The sequence below is a fragment of the Leptopilina boulardi genome, unplaced genomic scaffold, assembly GCF_019393585.1.
Source record: "Leptopilina boulardi isolate dan_hultmark-lab unplaced genomic scaffold, ZJU_Lbou_2.1 LbouV2_72, whole genome shotgun sequence".
In the NCBI taxonomy this organism is placed as follows: Eukaryota; Metazoa; Arthropoda; class Insecta; order Hymenoptera; family Figitidae; genus Leptopilina; species Leptopilina boulardi.
In genome coordinates this window covers 847967-862834 of record NW_026138019.1, presented here as the reverse complement: position 1 = coordinate 862834, position 14868 = coordinate 847967, and the positions used below count along the sequence as shown (strand labels likewise).

General features: G+C 29.4%; 1 protein-coding gene across 1 annotated transcript; it reads right to left on the bottom strand.

Moving 5' to 3' along the window:
- Positions 1-558: 558 nt before the first annotated feature.
- Positions 559-4319, bottom strand: LOC127290607 (titin homolog). The gene is made up of 4 exons (XM_051319302.1): positions 4257-4319; positions 3674-4183; positions 2279-3598; positions 559-1992 (listed from the first exon to the last, which is right to left on the bottom strand). The coding sequence occupies exons 1-4, from the start codon at positions 4317-4319 to the stop codon at positions 559-561; spliced, it is 3327 nt and encodes a 1108-aa protein (XP_051175259.1).
- Positions 4320-14868: the final 10549 nt, after the last annotated feature.

Sequence of the window (14868 nt, the reverse complement as noted above, 5' to 3'; positions counted from 1 at the left end):
CTACACTGTAAAAAATAAAAAAATTTTACATTTTGAAATAGTAAAACTATATTTTAAAATTTATGTAATTTTACTATTTTCAGAAAGATATTAATATACTTTTTAAATTTAAAAATACAATCGAACTTGTAACTTTACAACTTTCGTAGTGGAAAAAGAACAAAACGTTGTAATAGTACAAGATTAAATTGCTTTTTTGTGAGTTTCCAAGTAGGTAAGAAAGTGGACCCTCTTTGAAAGTGACAAAATTACTTTATAATGTACAATACAAAAAATTGTAATCAGTAAAAATAAATTATTATTAAGAGTTTCTGAAATTTTGTATAATATTAAATCAGTATTGCAAATAAATATTCTATCGGACTTTCTGAAATTTGTAATTTTATAAGTGGAAAAAATAATAAATAATTTTGGGTCTGATTTTTTAGCATTATTATTTTTCTGAATATAATAAAATCTCTTTTTAAATTAATTATTCAAAAAAATTAAAAAAAAAAAATTTCCGATAGCAAAATACGATACACTGTAAAAAAAGTAGTACTTACTTTCTGTATGCCGCTATTGCGGCTGCTTCTGGATCACATGTCCTTTACGCTTCATTTTTTGTATGCCCGTGAAGACTTTGGCGTTGGGAATGTCTCCTCTCTCCAATATATTTTCATTAATCAGGGCAATATTCAAAATATTGATTCCGGCGTTGATGTCTCTGTTCCATATAACATGACATTTTTTACAAAATGCATACCTCTTTGGGGACTTTGAGACAATATGTTCCTCGTTACACGAGCTGCATATTTTTGTCGTAAACGCTTCATAGGTGTCGATAATCTTGAGCCTCTCTTCTCCTACTTGTTTGGACCGTTCACGCAGTCGATTCTCGATCTTCTTGAGTGGAGTTTTCACGTGGCCTTTTATAAATGGAGCAATTTGTGTTGTCCCGATTGAAACTAAACACGGTTGCTCTCTCACATTGTCGCCCATGATAAAATTCGTAAGTCTGTCCACTTCCCTTTGGACCATTATGAGTTTATTAAATCTCAAATGTCTAAAACACCTTCTCTCCAATTCATCTTGCTTTAATTCATATTGTTTTAGATTAAATTTGGCAAGTATTAGATATTTTCGGGGATTTTTCTTGTTAACATCATTATATTTTGTGTTTTTCTGTAGGAAGTTGTTAAATCTTTTTTCTATTCCTCTTGAGTATTTTTGCAGATTCTTTCTTCGACGATACTCGCCAGCACGAAAGCGAAAACTTTTTGCATTTACATAGATGGGCGTATGCTGTGTTTTGGTAGATACTTTTGTTCTTGAATCTCTCTCAATTTCAGGATTTCCATGACGCACAGCTCCAGCCATCATTGCTTTGCATCCTGGATCGAGGCCCACCATTCGTGTATAATGATATTTCTTTAATTGCTTCTTCTTCACATTTGACGGTACTGCTTTCTTGGCATCTTGTTCCTTTTCCTTTTTCAAATCATAAATTAAAGAAACCTTCACACCATCCGTCTGTATACATCGTGGTATACTCGATTCACGTTTATTTTTGTTCTTAATTTTATTAATTTTATTCAAATCGAAAATTTCATTCCACAATACTCCCAGTTTATTGAATTTCCTTTGCAAGGTTGCCGCTTTCTTTTCTATTTTTGTTGGCTTCTTTTTACTTTTGTCTTGTTTAGCGTTTTCAACATCTTTTTTATCTTGTTCATTTAATTTTTGTTTTATCTCATTTACTTTTTTCTGTTGTTTATTTGCATTCAAGTAGGGAAGGACATCTAATTCCAAAATAGTTGCAGTATATGTGAGATGCTGCACCCCAAATCGTCTCATCGAAAAAAGTACGAATCCTTTTGCTCCTCCTTCAACTAAATCTTTTTGAAGTCTCATAAGTAGGGGTAAAAATTTTGGACATTTCCATATCAAATCTAAATCTGTGAAATCTAAAATTTCAACCTCTTCTTCCTCTTTTTCTGTTTCTTCTTCTTCCTTTTCCTCATTTTTTTCTTCGTCGTATTTTTTCTTCTTTCATCTTCTTCCTCTCTAAACGAATTTTATTAAACTCTTTTGTTTCTTCCTTTATTTCTTCTAGATAAGTGTACATTTTTTCATCTTCACACTCATTGTACACAAGTAATTTGGACAGCAAGTCTTCTACATTTTTCTTCTTTTTCTCTATTTCCGCATTAGTCCAGGACTCTTGTTTATTATTTTTTTTGAATATAAACTTTTTTTCTTGTTTTCCGTTATTTTCTTTTCTCTTTTTTATTTTTGCATCCCTCTCTTGTATTCTTTTGTCTTGATTTCTCTTCTTTTCTTCTTCACTTCTATTCTTCTCGTCATCCTTTTTGTTCAAGTTTCTTTCTCTTTTTGCTTCTCGATTTTTGCATGTTGTTTTCGTATATGCGTCACTTGCAATGTCGCGAGCATTTTTTTTCTGATTTTTACGAGCTTCTATTAATTCGTCTGCATTTGGTTCTTTATTTTCATTGTTAAATTCGTCATTTTCTTGCTTTCTTTTCGCTTTCTTTTTTTTGTAATTTGCAATTCTTCTTGCATTCTTCTCTGTTCTTTTTTTATCACCTGCTACATCCTTTTCTGCATTTTTCTTCTTGAAATCACTATTCTCTTTAATAATTTCCTCTTTTACCGCAACACCAAACTCCTTGAAATTTAAATATTTTTTAAGCATTTTTGGTGTCTGTGTATATAAATGATCACGAAGATTTGCATCCATTTCTTTCGCCGCCTGTTTAAGAGTATTCGTCTTGTATTTACAATCAATGCTCATTAATTTTTCAATTCTAAATTCGTTATACGCCTTGATCTCTTCTTCTTTACTACTCCACGTCTTATTTTCTTTTTCATTGATGTCTTGAAATTTCTTGAATTGATCGGGATCAATTTCATCTTCCTCGTCTATCATTTCTCGTTTGAATTCCTCAAACAATTCGTATAATTCGGGATCGTCGTTCTTACATGTCGTGTAACTATTTGCGCTTCTCTTTTTGAAACAATTCATAATTTTATAGTGATTAAAACCGTAAATTGCATACTCTTTTGCAAGTTTGCAATCGGGTTTATTCATAATAAAATTAGTAAAAATGGCTGTCAGAATCTTCATTCTACTCGTAAGTTTCACGTCTTCTTCGATTAATGTTTTCATGAAATTTTTATCCTTGTCATTGTTAGCACTAGTTGCAGCATTAACAACGTCATCTTCTCGTAAAATTGAATTTAACGACATGTACCTTGTAAAGCATTCTTGTTTTTTTTCCTTGACAATTATTCGACCCTTCCTCTTCTTAGTTGCTATTCGATTTTGTGGCGGCAGAACAGACGAACCTGGCACAGCTGTGTCCATTTCATTTTCATTTTTGGAAACACTGTTTTCCTTCTTTTCTCCACTTTTAACAGCAACGCTTGGCAAGGGGAGTGATGATTTTAACGCTTTCCTTTTTCTTTTTTGATTTTTTGAAGTCGCTGATTTCGTAACAGCTAACGGAGGAGACAAATTATCCGAGTCGCTGCATCCCGATGAAGAACTATTCAATACACTGTCGCTTTTTGTCCTATTCTTCTTGGTTTCGTGAATCTAAAAATGAATATTCTGTAAAGCAAATTGTTTTTCATTGTGTTGAAAAGTTAATAAAAACATATGTATTGTTACCTTGATGGATTTCAAGCAATGAGTCGGCTCCAGAGAACGCTGCACTTGTTCTGCACTGTCCATTTTTGCAGCGACGGTTTTCCTTGATTTTGGTGTTTCGTTATTTAAATCAACATCAGCACTAGGACTAGCAATAATAGCAGCAGTTACGTCACGATCTCGTAAACTTGCGAAGCTTTCTTCTTGCTTTTCCTTCTTGGAAATTTTTCGGGACTTCCTTATCTTAGGTGCTATTGGTTCTTGCGCCGCCGGGATCGACGAACCTGGCACGACTGTGTCCTTTTTATTTCCGCTGCTTAAAACACTTTTTCCGTTCTGTTCTCCACTTTTAACAGTAACGTTTGGCAAAGGAGGTGATGATTTTAAAGCTTTTCTTTTTTGATTTTTTGAAGTCGCTGATTTCGTAACAGCTATCGGAGTAGACGAATTATCAGAGTCGATACATTCTGCTGAAGAAGAACTGTTTGATGCACTGTCGCTTTTTGTCCTATTTTTCTTGGTTTTATGAATCTGAAAATTGATATTTCGTTAAGCAAATTTTCTTCCATTCCGTTTAAAAGTTAATAAAATCATATATTGTTACCTTGATGGATTTCAAGCAATGAGTCGGCTCCAGAGAACGCTGCACCTGTTCTGCACTGCCCATTTTTGCAGCGACTGTTTTAAATGATTGTGGTGTTTCGTCATTTAAATCAACAGATAATTCCAAATTGATTAATCTCCCGTCTTTATCTTTTGATTCGTTGTGCATTTCTTTACTTGAAGATTCTGTTTGAAGCAAATTTGATGATTCGAAGGAATCATCGGAATCAGTGCCACTAATCGGCCTTAATCGCTTATACTTTTTCTTCTGTAAAAAATATCAATAATTTATGTTTTTCTTTTCACAAAAATAACATGTAATTGTTTGACAGGGTAGCCACAAAAAGTATCATTGCATTTTCTCTGACAATTGTATGACATCCCTGATATTAAAAAATTTTATCTTGCAAAGAAATTACATTACATATAACGAATTTTAATAATAGTATATCTAATAATTTAAAGTTTATAAAACATTTTTGCTAATATATTTTATTCATCAGATTTTGTAATACTACATGTTTAATGTTTAAATAATATAAAATTAATATTAATATTTTACAAGTAATTCATCCAAAAAACTACTTTGATAAAGAAATACAGCATGTATGAATATTTCCCAAAACTTAGATCAAATTTCTATTCTACTGAATTCCTGTGTAGTCTACTTTTTTTGTTTCAAATCGAAAAATACATTTTTTCGTTGATATTAAAAATCCTTAAACACTGAAGATGAAGTATGTGAAAAAAAAATTTAGTAATCTTTATTTTTAAGTAAATAACAAGAGTTTTTGTTCGAAAATAACTTGATCTTTTCAACCAAAGGGTCTGAAAAAATCAGTATATTATTAAAGCATAAACTAATCGCTTTTGTTTTTCGAATGAAATAACTTTCTCCGACCGATTTGTTGAAAAAACCGGGTTATTTTTCTCTTTTCATTCTCTCAAAATTAAATATTACTAAAAATTTTTTATTTATACTTTATCTTGAGTGCACAAGAATTGTTAATATCAAGAGAAAAATGTATTTTTCGATTTGGAGCAATAAAATAACTATATTTGTTCATAAAAAAAGTACAGAATTTTGCAATAAGAAATAAAATTTTTTAAATTCACATGTATTTCATAAAAGTTTATATATTTGTTGATGAAATTTCGGTATTGAGATATTTTTTTTAATATAATCTTTAAAAACTGCTAATTTTTAAAAAAATTGTTGCACAAAATTTTAATTGTTACAAGGATTAAAACGCTGAAAAAAATATATAAGCAATAGACGATATAGAGATATTTACTTTCATAATGACTTCTGTTGTAACAAACATGAGAAATATATTTATTTCAAGTTCTTTTAGCTGAATAATCAGATTTTTAATTCACTTGCTAATTAAGATAAATAAATAAAAGAAGTTTTCGTTTTATTATCTCCATTTTTAAAATAATACTTGGACGTAAGAGGTTGTTTATCATAATTAACAGAATATTAAAAGTGACGAAAATTCTAAATTCTTTTTTTTTATCATAATATTTTTCATGGCAGATCTTGTGATTTTTTTGTGACACCGATCTTTTTTATTTATACAACACTCATACATCAAAACAATTATTAGACTTTGGGTTGAAAATAACTAACCTTTAAGTACAAATTTATTTAAAAAGTTATCTAATTTCTTTATTATTTTATTCACAATAAATGATGAGTTTTTTCACCACCCTAAACAAAAATAAGACAACCTAACCTTAAAGACGCAAGTAACTTACAAAGACAATGCTTTAAAATTTTGACATTAATTTTTGATAATTCACTGCTAAAGCTAATGTTTAAGAAACTTGCCCGACTCTATAACCTACTATTATCGAGTAATTTAATCATTTTAGTAAACATTTGTATAAAGGACACTTACCATTTTAGTGCGTGGCTGATGTAGATAAATAAGCCAACGGAACAGGACAAGAGATGAATTACGGTTTATTTTAGAACAAAGAAGAATAATCGACAATCAAATGTTTCGATTCCAAACGGCAAAGCCGGCAGGCACATGGACAGCCCTTTTTAAGTGGAGAAGAAATACGTATCCTTATACGTGGTTTTCTTCTGTAAATGCTAGAATTACAATTACTTTTAATTGATTGTTCTATAAAAGCCAATATTATTTTATTATAGTCGATATAAATAAGTCACCATATCACAGCACTTTCAGATATTTTTTCGAGCAAAACGGACACAAGAACTTTTCGTAAATTTCACAGAAACGATAATGAACGGATACAGACAGACTTCCTTTTTCATCGGAGTGATGCGCATGCGCCTAATACAATGACAAATTTTCAATTTAAAAAAACACTTAAAAATTGAAGTAATATTAATTAATGTTACCTGTCCATTTGTTTATTATATTTTCCAGCTTATATAAAACTGTTTATAATTTATTCATATGTTTAAATCATTCCATAATATTAATTACAAAATATAATTTTGAATCTGTTCTGCGCGTGCGTATTAAAACGATCACGTGTTTCCCGTGAATTGAATTGCAACTAAAGCGCATGCGCAAACCTGTATTTAAAATCTAACCGCTAAAGGCTAAAATTTGCTGAAATGCGCGTTTTATCATTGACGAAATTTTGTGTTCTATTTGTAATTGTTGTCCAATCGTTGTTCTTTAATTGTGATTCAAATTTAGTGTTATTAAAAACGTTTCGTCTTAAGTAAATCAAATTGTTTTTTCAGTGCGCGAACATAACCTCCAAATATATAGATTAAAGTTATTGTAAAATCGCATTTTAACAATTAGTTTATACAGTGTTAGAAATACGTATTTAAAATTTTGAAAAGTAGCATATTAAGGATGTACAACTCCATGACATAACTTCAAACTAAAAAGTTATTTTAAACAACAAATAAAATATAATTAAAATTGATGCCAACGCAAATTTGAAAAGATTCAGTTGTACATTTTTCAAAAAAAAAATATTTTTAACCAAAAATTGATGTTAAATAATAATTAATTAACATTTTGTGTTTTTTCTTAAAACCTACCTACGAATCGTAATTTTTATCTAATTTTTATAAACAATGGCTCATTTTTTGCTCTTTGAAAGATTCTCTACAATTTTGTTTGTTAGCTTTGTTAAATAATATTTTGTTTAAAAAATATAAAAAATAAAAAATTTATTTATTGCATAACTTTTAAACAAAATATTTTTAACAAAATTCAACAAACAAAATTGTAGAGAATCTTTCAAAGAGCAAAATGAGCTATTGTTTATAAAAATTAGATAAAAATTACGATTCGTAGGTAGGTTTTAAGAAAAAACACAAAATGTTAATTAATTATTATTTAACATCAATTTTTGGTTAAAAATAATTTTTTTTGAAAAATGTACAACTGAATCTTTCGAAATTTGTTGGCATCAATTTTAATTATATTTTATTTGTTGTTTGAAATAACTTTTTAGTTTGAGGTTATGTCATGGGGTTGTACATCTTTAAAAAGAGAAAGATTTCCGTGTTTATTGTTCGACGAATCAAGATTCATTGGAAAATTCTTCAGAATCTGACTGTATAAGGGAAAATTACCTTGTGTTGTATACTTTTATACTAGGATGTAAATTTACATATTCTAAAAATAAAATTCCTCTTGTCTAGAGACTGCTATACTGTTTTATGCGTACTTATGCTACTTTCACAGTAGGTAAGATTTTGGACCTACGTAGAAAGTGGTAATATTACAAGAAAAATTTTTTACAGTGTACCAATAAAGCTTTTATGATGAACTGGCAGGGTAATTCTGTAAATCTCTGTTTGTTAAATTACACACAAAAAACATTCTCGCTATCTTTCTACACAAGTTTTTTTTTGTATTCATATGACATTTATAAACTTTTTACTTTTTTGAAAAAAAAAAAGATTTTTCTTTTTTATAATTAATTTAGTAAATATTAAATTTTTAAATATTTTCAGTAAAGAAAAAATACGAGAAAAATAATTTCAATTTATTTATCATAAGTACATAATTGCTCGAATAATATGAATTCCCCTCTATTTTCATAGCGTTGAATGAATTTGAAAAATGTTCCTGGTCGTTTATTTGCTCGATATGAAAAAAAAAAATAATTTATACTACTCGTTTATTCCAATACACGCACATGGATTTCGTAAAATATCAGCAAAGCTCTAGAACCGTTTTTTTTTTTATTCCAGTTATTGTCTCATATATCGCGTGTAATGCGCATCGAAATACACTAAATTTACAGCGAAAAATTCTAGGGAATTTGAATGGCTGCCAGGCAGGTTCGAAGTCGATGCGACCTCCCATATACGACGCAAGTTCAAAAGCCCCCAAAGAGGGAGTGAAAATTACATTCGCGAAAACCCCCATATATATGTATATATATATAGCAAGTGGTTATATATATTTTGAATTCGCAATTACGCGCTGCGTATAGGCCAAACGATGTACGAAAATAATTGCTGGTAATTACCAACCCAATTGCGATATGGGTCGATGCCACACAGTTCGTGTCAGACGGTAAACGTTAATTTCTGACGCGAACGAAAAGGAGTCAGCGAGAGAGGCGATTATCTCCTTTGCCACCTGCGATTCTCAGGGCTTATTCTCGATTAATCATCACTTTCTGGATTTCTCTCTTTATTATCCATTTTCCAATTTCATTTTCACATTTCCAAATATAACTCTCATTTTCTGGAGTAAAAAAAAGTTTCCTTTTTTTATTTACCATTGAAAATGTTAAATATATAATTTTTTATAAAAATAAAATATTTAATATAATGAAAATACAGAGAATCTTTTTGTTAAAATTTTTTCACAGCGAAACTGAATTTTCTTTTTTTTTCTATATACGTTAAATTTAAATGAGAAATTTTCGATAACTTCGTTGTCGCACCCTTTTCCATTATCTCGGTGCATTTTTTCTTTTTCGTTACTTTTAGCAACATTCCAAGGTTTGAAAGGAGACTTTTTTTTTTGACAGCAAAAAATATATATTCTAGCTTTTTTCTGTCCTTTAATTAGTCCCAACGCGACTACTAATAGCTTAATTAGCAGTACTTATCCTACCAGTGAATTAACTCCACACGATGTTAACTTTCACATTTCTTGCAATTTGCGCATGCACTAAAAGATAATGTTACGAATTCTTTTTTTTTTTTAAAAAAAGTAACAAGAAAGATTTAATTTCACGAAAAAACTTTTTCATTTATCGTTACAAAAATAAATCTTGGTTCAATAAACTTTTTTTTACATCAAACTAATCTAGAATTAGAAAATTCTAAAAAAAAAAAATTTTACCTCTTGTAATTCTTATCAGTGATCACACTGAAAATAAAAGATTCACCAGCTCAGAATTTTATATTTTCTATTTTTCACTGCTTCGTTGTGATATAAAAGAGAAGCGACTTGTAAAATAATTGGTCCATGAGAGTAACCAAACGAGTGCAATAATCAATTAATTTCAACTAGACATTTTTTCCTCTGGCATATTCTCTCAATTTTTTTTTTTTTTTTTTTTATTTTGACAATCATTGTTTGAATTCATTAATTCAACTTAGATTACAAAAAAAGAGTTATCATTAGGAGAATAACGAGAACAAACAAAAAAAAACAAACTAGCCTTCAAGGGACAGCTAATTAACGTTACAATTATCGATTTCACTTTTTTTCTATATTCAACCTATATTTCTATCAAAGAATGCATAATTTTTTTTTTTTTTTTTTTTTCAATGAATATATTTTCTACACTAATAATAAATTGCGAATCTCTCGAGTGAGATTTATGTTTTTACAAAATCAATTTTCCCTCAAACCTGCTTCTCAATTCAAGTCGACTTATAAACGTGCCATTCAATCTGGCCCGAATTGAAAGAAAATACATCGTCGTTATTGCAGGCATCATACAAAATTGAACACGATATTTCATTAATAAGAAAATGAAGACCCTAAGCAAATGAAAATAAATGTTGATCGACGAAATTATTTAATAATATTTAAATATTTAATTTAATGAAAAATTTGGTCCAATGAAATTTTCATCTATTTTTGTTCTCTCAAAAATATATTGTACTTGAAATATTTAGATTTTTCCAAATATGTTTTTTGTAACAAATAAATTTCTTTTGAAATTCGTTAGGCTTCGGTATAGTTTGAGAAGGCGAAAATACAGGACACAATGTTCTATATATAAAGTTCACATGTACAAGAAACGAAAACAGTTTCGCTGTCACATGTGTTCTTATCCAGTGGACTGTGGATCATTTACTTGAATGTATTTGAAACGAGAAATCATGGCACGAGTCCAAAGCAAATTTGTGATGAATAATGTTCAACCATATAGATTGACCACCTTGATTTAAAAGCTTCATTGATTTTAATAAATGAAATTCTTTGCAAATAAAATTCGAAAAAACCACACTATAATAAGAAATATAAAAAAAAAAATGAGAATAAAAAATGAAAAAAAAAAGAAAGTTAATGAACTTGAGTTATATATATAGCTTATGTCGACGACAGAAAATGGAACTTTCAACCGCTCACACAAGATATTTATATATGGTTTCTGGTGGAACCTTTTTGGTTTAAGGCCGTGCGCGCGAGAGTAACTTCGATCACGCTTAAAGCCTAGGCGAGAGAGAGAGAGAGAGAGGGAGCTTGTTCTTTTCTTTTTTCACACCGGAGCATACCGCCAAAGTCGAAAACTTTGCAAATAAACTTTCCTTGAGCCGACGACGTCCCTGGTATCGTCTCGACATAAAATATGGATTATTCCAGACATTTGCATTCGAAAAATAAGCTCGAGACAAAAACCTTCTAGAGAAAATCCTCTTTTCCATCTAATGTGCTGACTTCGTTGACCCATTAATGCCATGACTTTCTTTACACAATTCACAACTTTCAAATAAAAGAACATCCAATTTTGAATATTAGCATTTATCAACTGTTTTCAATGTTTTTCTATTATAAAATAATAAAAAAAAAAATGTGTAGTTAGAATTGTGACAACTATCACAGCGCCATCTGTTTTCCATCGGTCGGTAATTCAGAAATCTATGTCAAAAAAAAGCTAACAAACTGAAATTAAAAAAATATTTAATAATTTAATATTTGTAGGGTGAAAAAATTGAAGGCACGTGAGAAATGACAATTTATATCATCATTTGTCACTGAAGGAAATGAGAGAATGTAAAATAATAATCGTTATTACCTGAGACAAGCATGACCATAGCGATGACGAGATTGCATTATCTGCTAACGTCACTGCCAACGCGGAGCTTATATGCGTTTACATGTCACGCTTGATCTAACGGGTGTATTCGAAAAACTTGATTAATCGCATGTTTGACTATGGAAACTTGCTATATACTCTAAACATGAACCTCGGATCTATTAATCATAAATTAATTATTTATAATAGTGCGCGAGTCTCTCTCTCTCTCTCATCATCAGAGATTGTAATTATTTGGTTTATCATTTTTTTCAATTTAAAAAAATTTCTAAATTTTTAAAACAATTAAAAAAATATAATTTTAATTTAAATTTTGAGTCAGAGAAAAAGATTTATAATATATTGAGAAAAATTCTCTCCGCCTGATATTATTCTAGACAAGTATTCTCGGACTATTTTCCCGACAATCAGTTCATCCAACACATCGTGACTGCCATTTCCCTCGACTGAGATCCCTCTCTATCAGAGGTTTGCAAATTTTCTTTTCTATCACTTCGTCCACTGGATAGTTTCACATCTTTCAAAGTAAATACCGGTAGCCTAAATTGGAATTCCAAAAAAAAAAACCAGAAAGTAAACGGATAGAAAACATTCAATTTTGTCTAAACGAGAAGTAAATTAATGATTTTTTTTTTTTTTTTTAATAAAACGAAAACTTGTAATTACAGAATCTGTTTATTTACCGTTACTACTACTATACTATTATTGTAATATTTACCATACCAATACTATAATCTGATTTACTTTTCCTATTGAAATAATTTAAATAAAAATTACAGAAATAACAGTTCAGGTAAATTAAAAAGTGAAAATTGGTTATAGTACAGTCGATTAACTTTCTCGAGTCCTTTTTTTTTTTTTTTTACAAATCGCGAACGACACAAGGTCGCGTGTTAACATCCAATTTCGATTCTAGAGTAGGGAGGTGAAATTTCTCTTGTTCCTTTATTCCGACAATATCATTCTAGAAAAGAATGGATGTAGAATGAGGCAAAAAGAGAGTAAGAGTTGTGCTCACGTTCAAACTGGGAAAAGTGCGATTCATGATCAAATTCAATGTGCACTTCTATTCTTCGAATATAAACGTTCTTGTCTCAATAGAAGCCGAGTATAAATCTAAGAGCGTTTATTCTCCTCCCCCAAACAATAATAGTAAGCCCTCTTATTTCTTTACACTTTTATTTTGTTTCATCCAATAATAATGATAATTCTCTTTTCTGCTTTCTATTAATCCCAATGCAATATATATATATGTAAACAGAATAATAATCACGTCATTAATTTTTACTCAATAATAATAATAATTTTTAAAATCAATAACGAAATAAATATTACGAAACAATGAATAATAAACAAAAATATAAAATAAAAATGTATAACATAAAAAAAACAGTATTTGTTATAATTGATTGAAAAGTTTTTTTTTTTTTTTGAGATTCTGAAAATTGAAAAAAATTGTACATCATTTACATTTTTGTTGTTCCATCTAGTCTGAAATGTTCTCTCGCTCTTTCAGAGTCGTTGAGACCTAAGGCTAACTGATTTCCAATTTTCCAATATTTACGAGATCTCATCTGTACGGATTGAGGTGTTCGGATCCACAATCTCAATTTCCTGTCTTTTAGAGAAAGACATCCGGGGAAAAAAGTGAACATGGAATGAAAGAACAAAAGAGAAAGAGAGATTCCTTTGTCTTGTTTCATGAACACATTATTTGTAAGCGAACAAACACAATACTATTCATGAAAAATTTAATTCTTGAAACTAATATATTAATTCCAAAAACAAAAGGAACACATTTTTCTTTTAACAAATATAATAATTATAATATTTTTAAAAAGATAATTAATTAAAAATTCAGTCATTTTTAACTAATTTTTTTTAGAAAGTTATAGCAAACGTAAATTAAAATACGAAAAATTATTTTGTACTCTTTTGCTTCGAATTGTCGGAATCATTTATTGTCTCAACGCATAATAAGTTTGTTAACACTTTGGATATACAAAAAGAAAAGAATTATTAACGGATTTATATTCAGTGTGAGTGGAATATGACCCGGGGGCGAGTTAAGTCACTTCTTCTTTTTTTTTTTTTTTTTCTTTCTATTTATATGTCCTAAATGTAATATTTCAAGTAGCATAACGTATCAAGTGATAAATATCTTGGTGCTTTATTGCTTTCGCTTGTATTTCACGTAAGCTCATAAAGTGCCTATATATTATAAAAAACCACGTGTATTAGGGGTTACTTGTGACGGAGGTCATTTACGGGATAACATTAACGAAGAGAAAGAGGGAAACGAAATGTGCCTCGATTTTATGGCTTTCTGGAGAAGTTATTAGCTTGGACTTTATATATATATATATATATATGTACAGTGAAGGAAGCTATATGAGAAAATAATGCTCAATTACGATCTCACTCATAAATCTATTTTAACATTTGTTTTAAATAAAAGCGCCATAAAACGTCAAGTGTGTATGCACTATATCGATAACATTTTGTTTCTAATTTTGATACACACACACACACATGTGTCTACTTAATAGGAAGACTAATAATTTTATTTTTAAAGAATTATTTTCTATAAGTTTTTTTCGAATTTAAATTGTTGCATGTTAAATGTAAATTTTACCTTTAATATACTATGAGTTTACTATCACTGTACTTTCTCTGTATTTTACTACCACTATTCAATTCAGTTTTTACTTGATCTACACTTGATAGTCACTTTATTTTCACTTGATATTCACTTGAAATTCACTTGATATTCACCTAATACTCACTTAATATTCGCTTAATATACACTTGATATTCACTTGAAATTCACTTGATATTCACTTGATAGTCACTTTATTTTCACTTGATATTCACTTGAAATTCACTTGATATTCACTTAATATTCGCTTAATATACACTTGATATTCACTTGAAATTCACTTGATATTCACTTAATACTCACTTAATATTCGCTTAATATACACTTGATATTCACTTGATAGTCACTTTATTTTCACTTGATATTCACTTAATGCTCACTTAATATTCGCTTAATATACACTTGATATTCACTTGATAATCATTGCACTTGAACTTATCCTCACTTTTCCTTCACTTGGTATTCACTTGATAATCATTGCATTTGCAATGACTGCACTTTCACTTTCACCTGATATTCATTTAACTTAAGTGAATATAAAATGAATTGATGTTAATATGAAGTTAAGTGAAATAAATATCAAGTGAAAGTGAGGTAATGCGAAAGCGCAGTGATTATAAAGTGAATATCAACTGAAGTGAAAGTGATTATCAAGTGAAGTGGAAGTGAAAGTGCATAGAAGTAAAGTGCAAATGCAGTGATTATCAAGTGA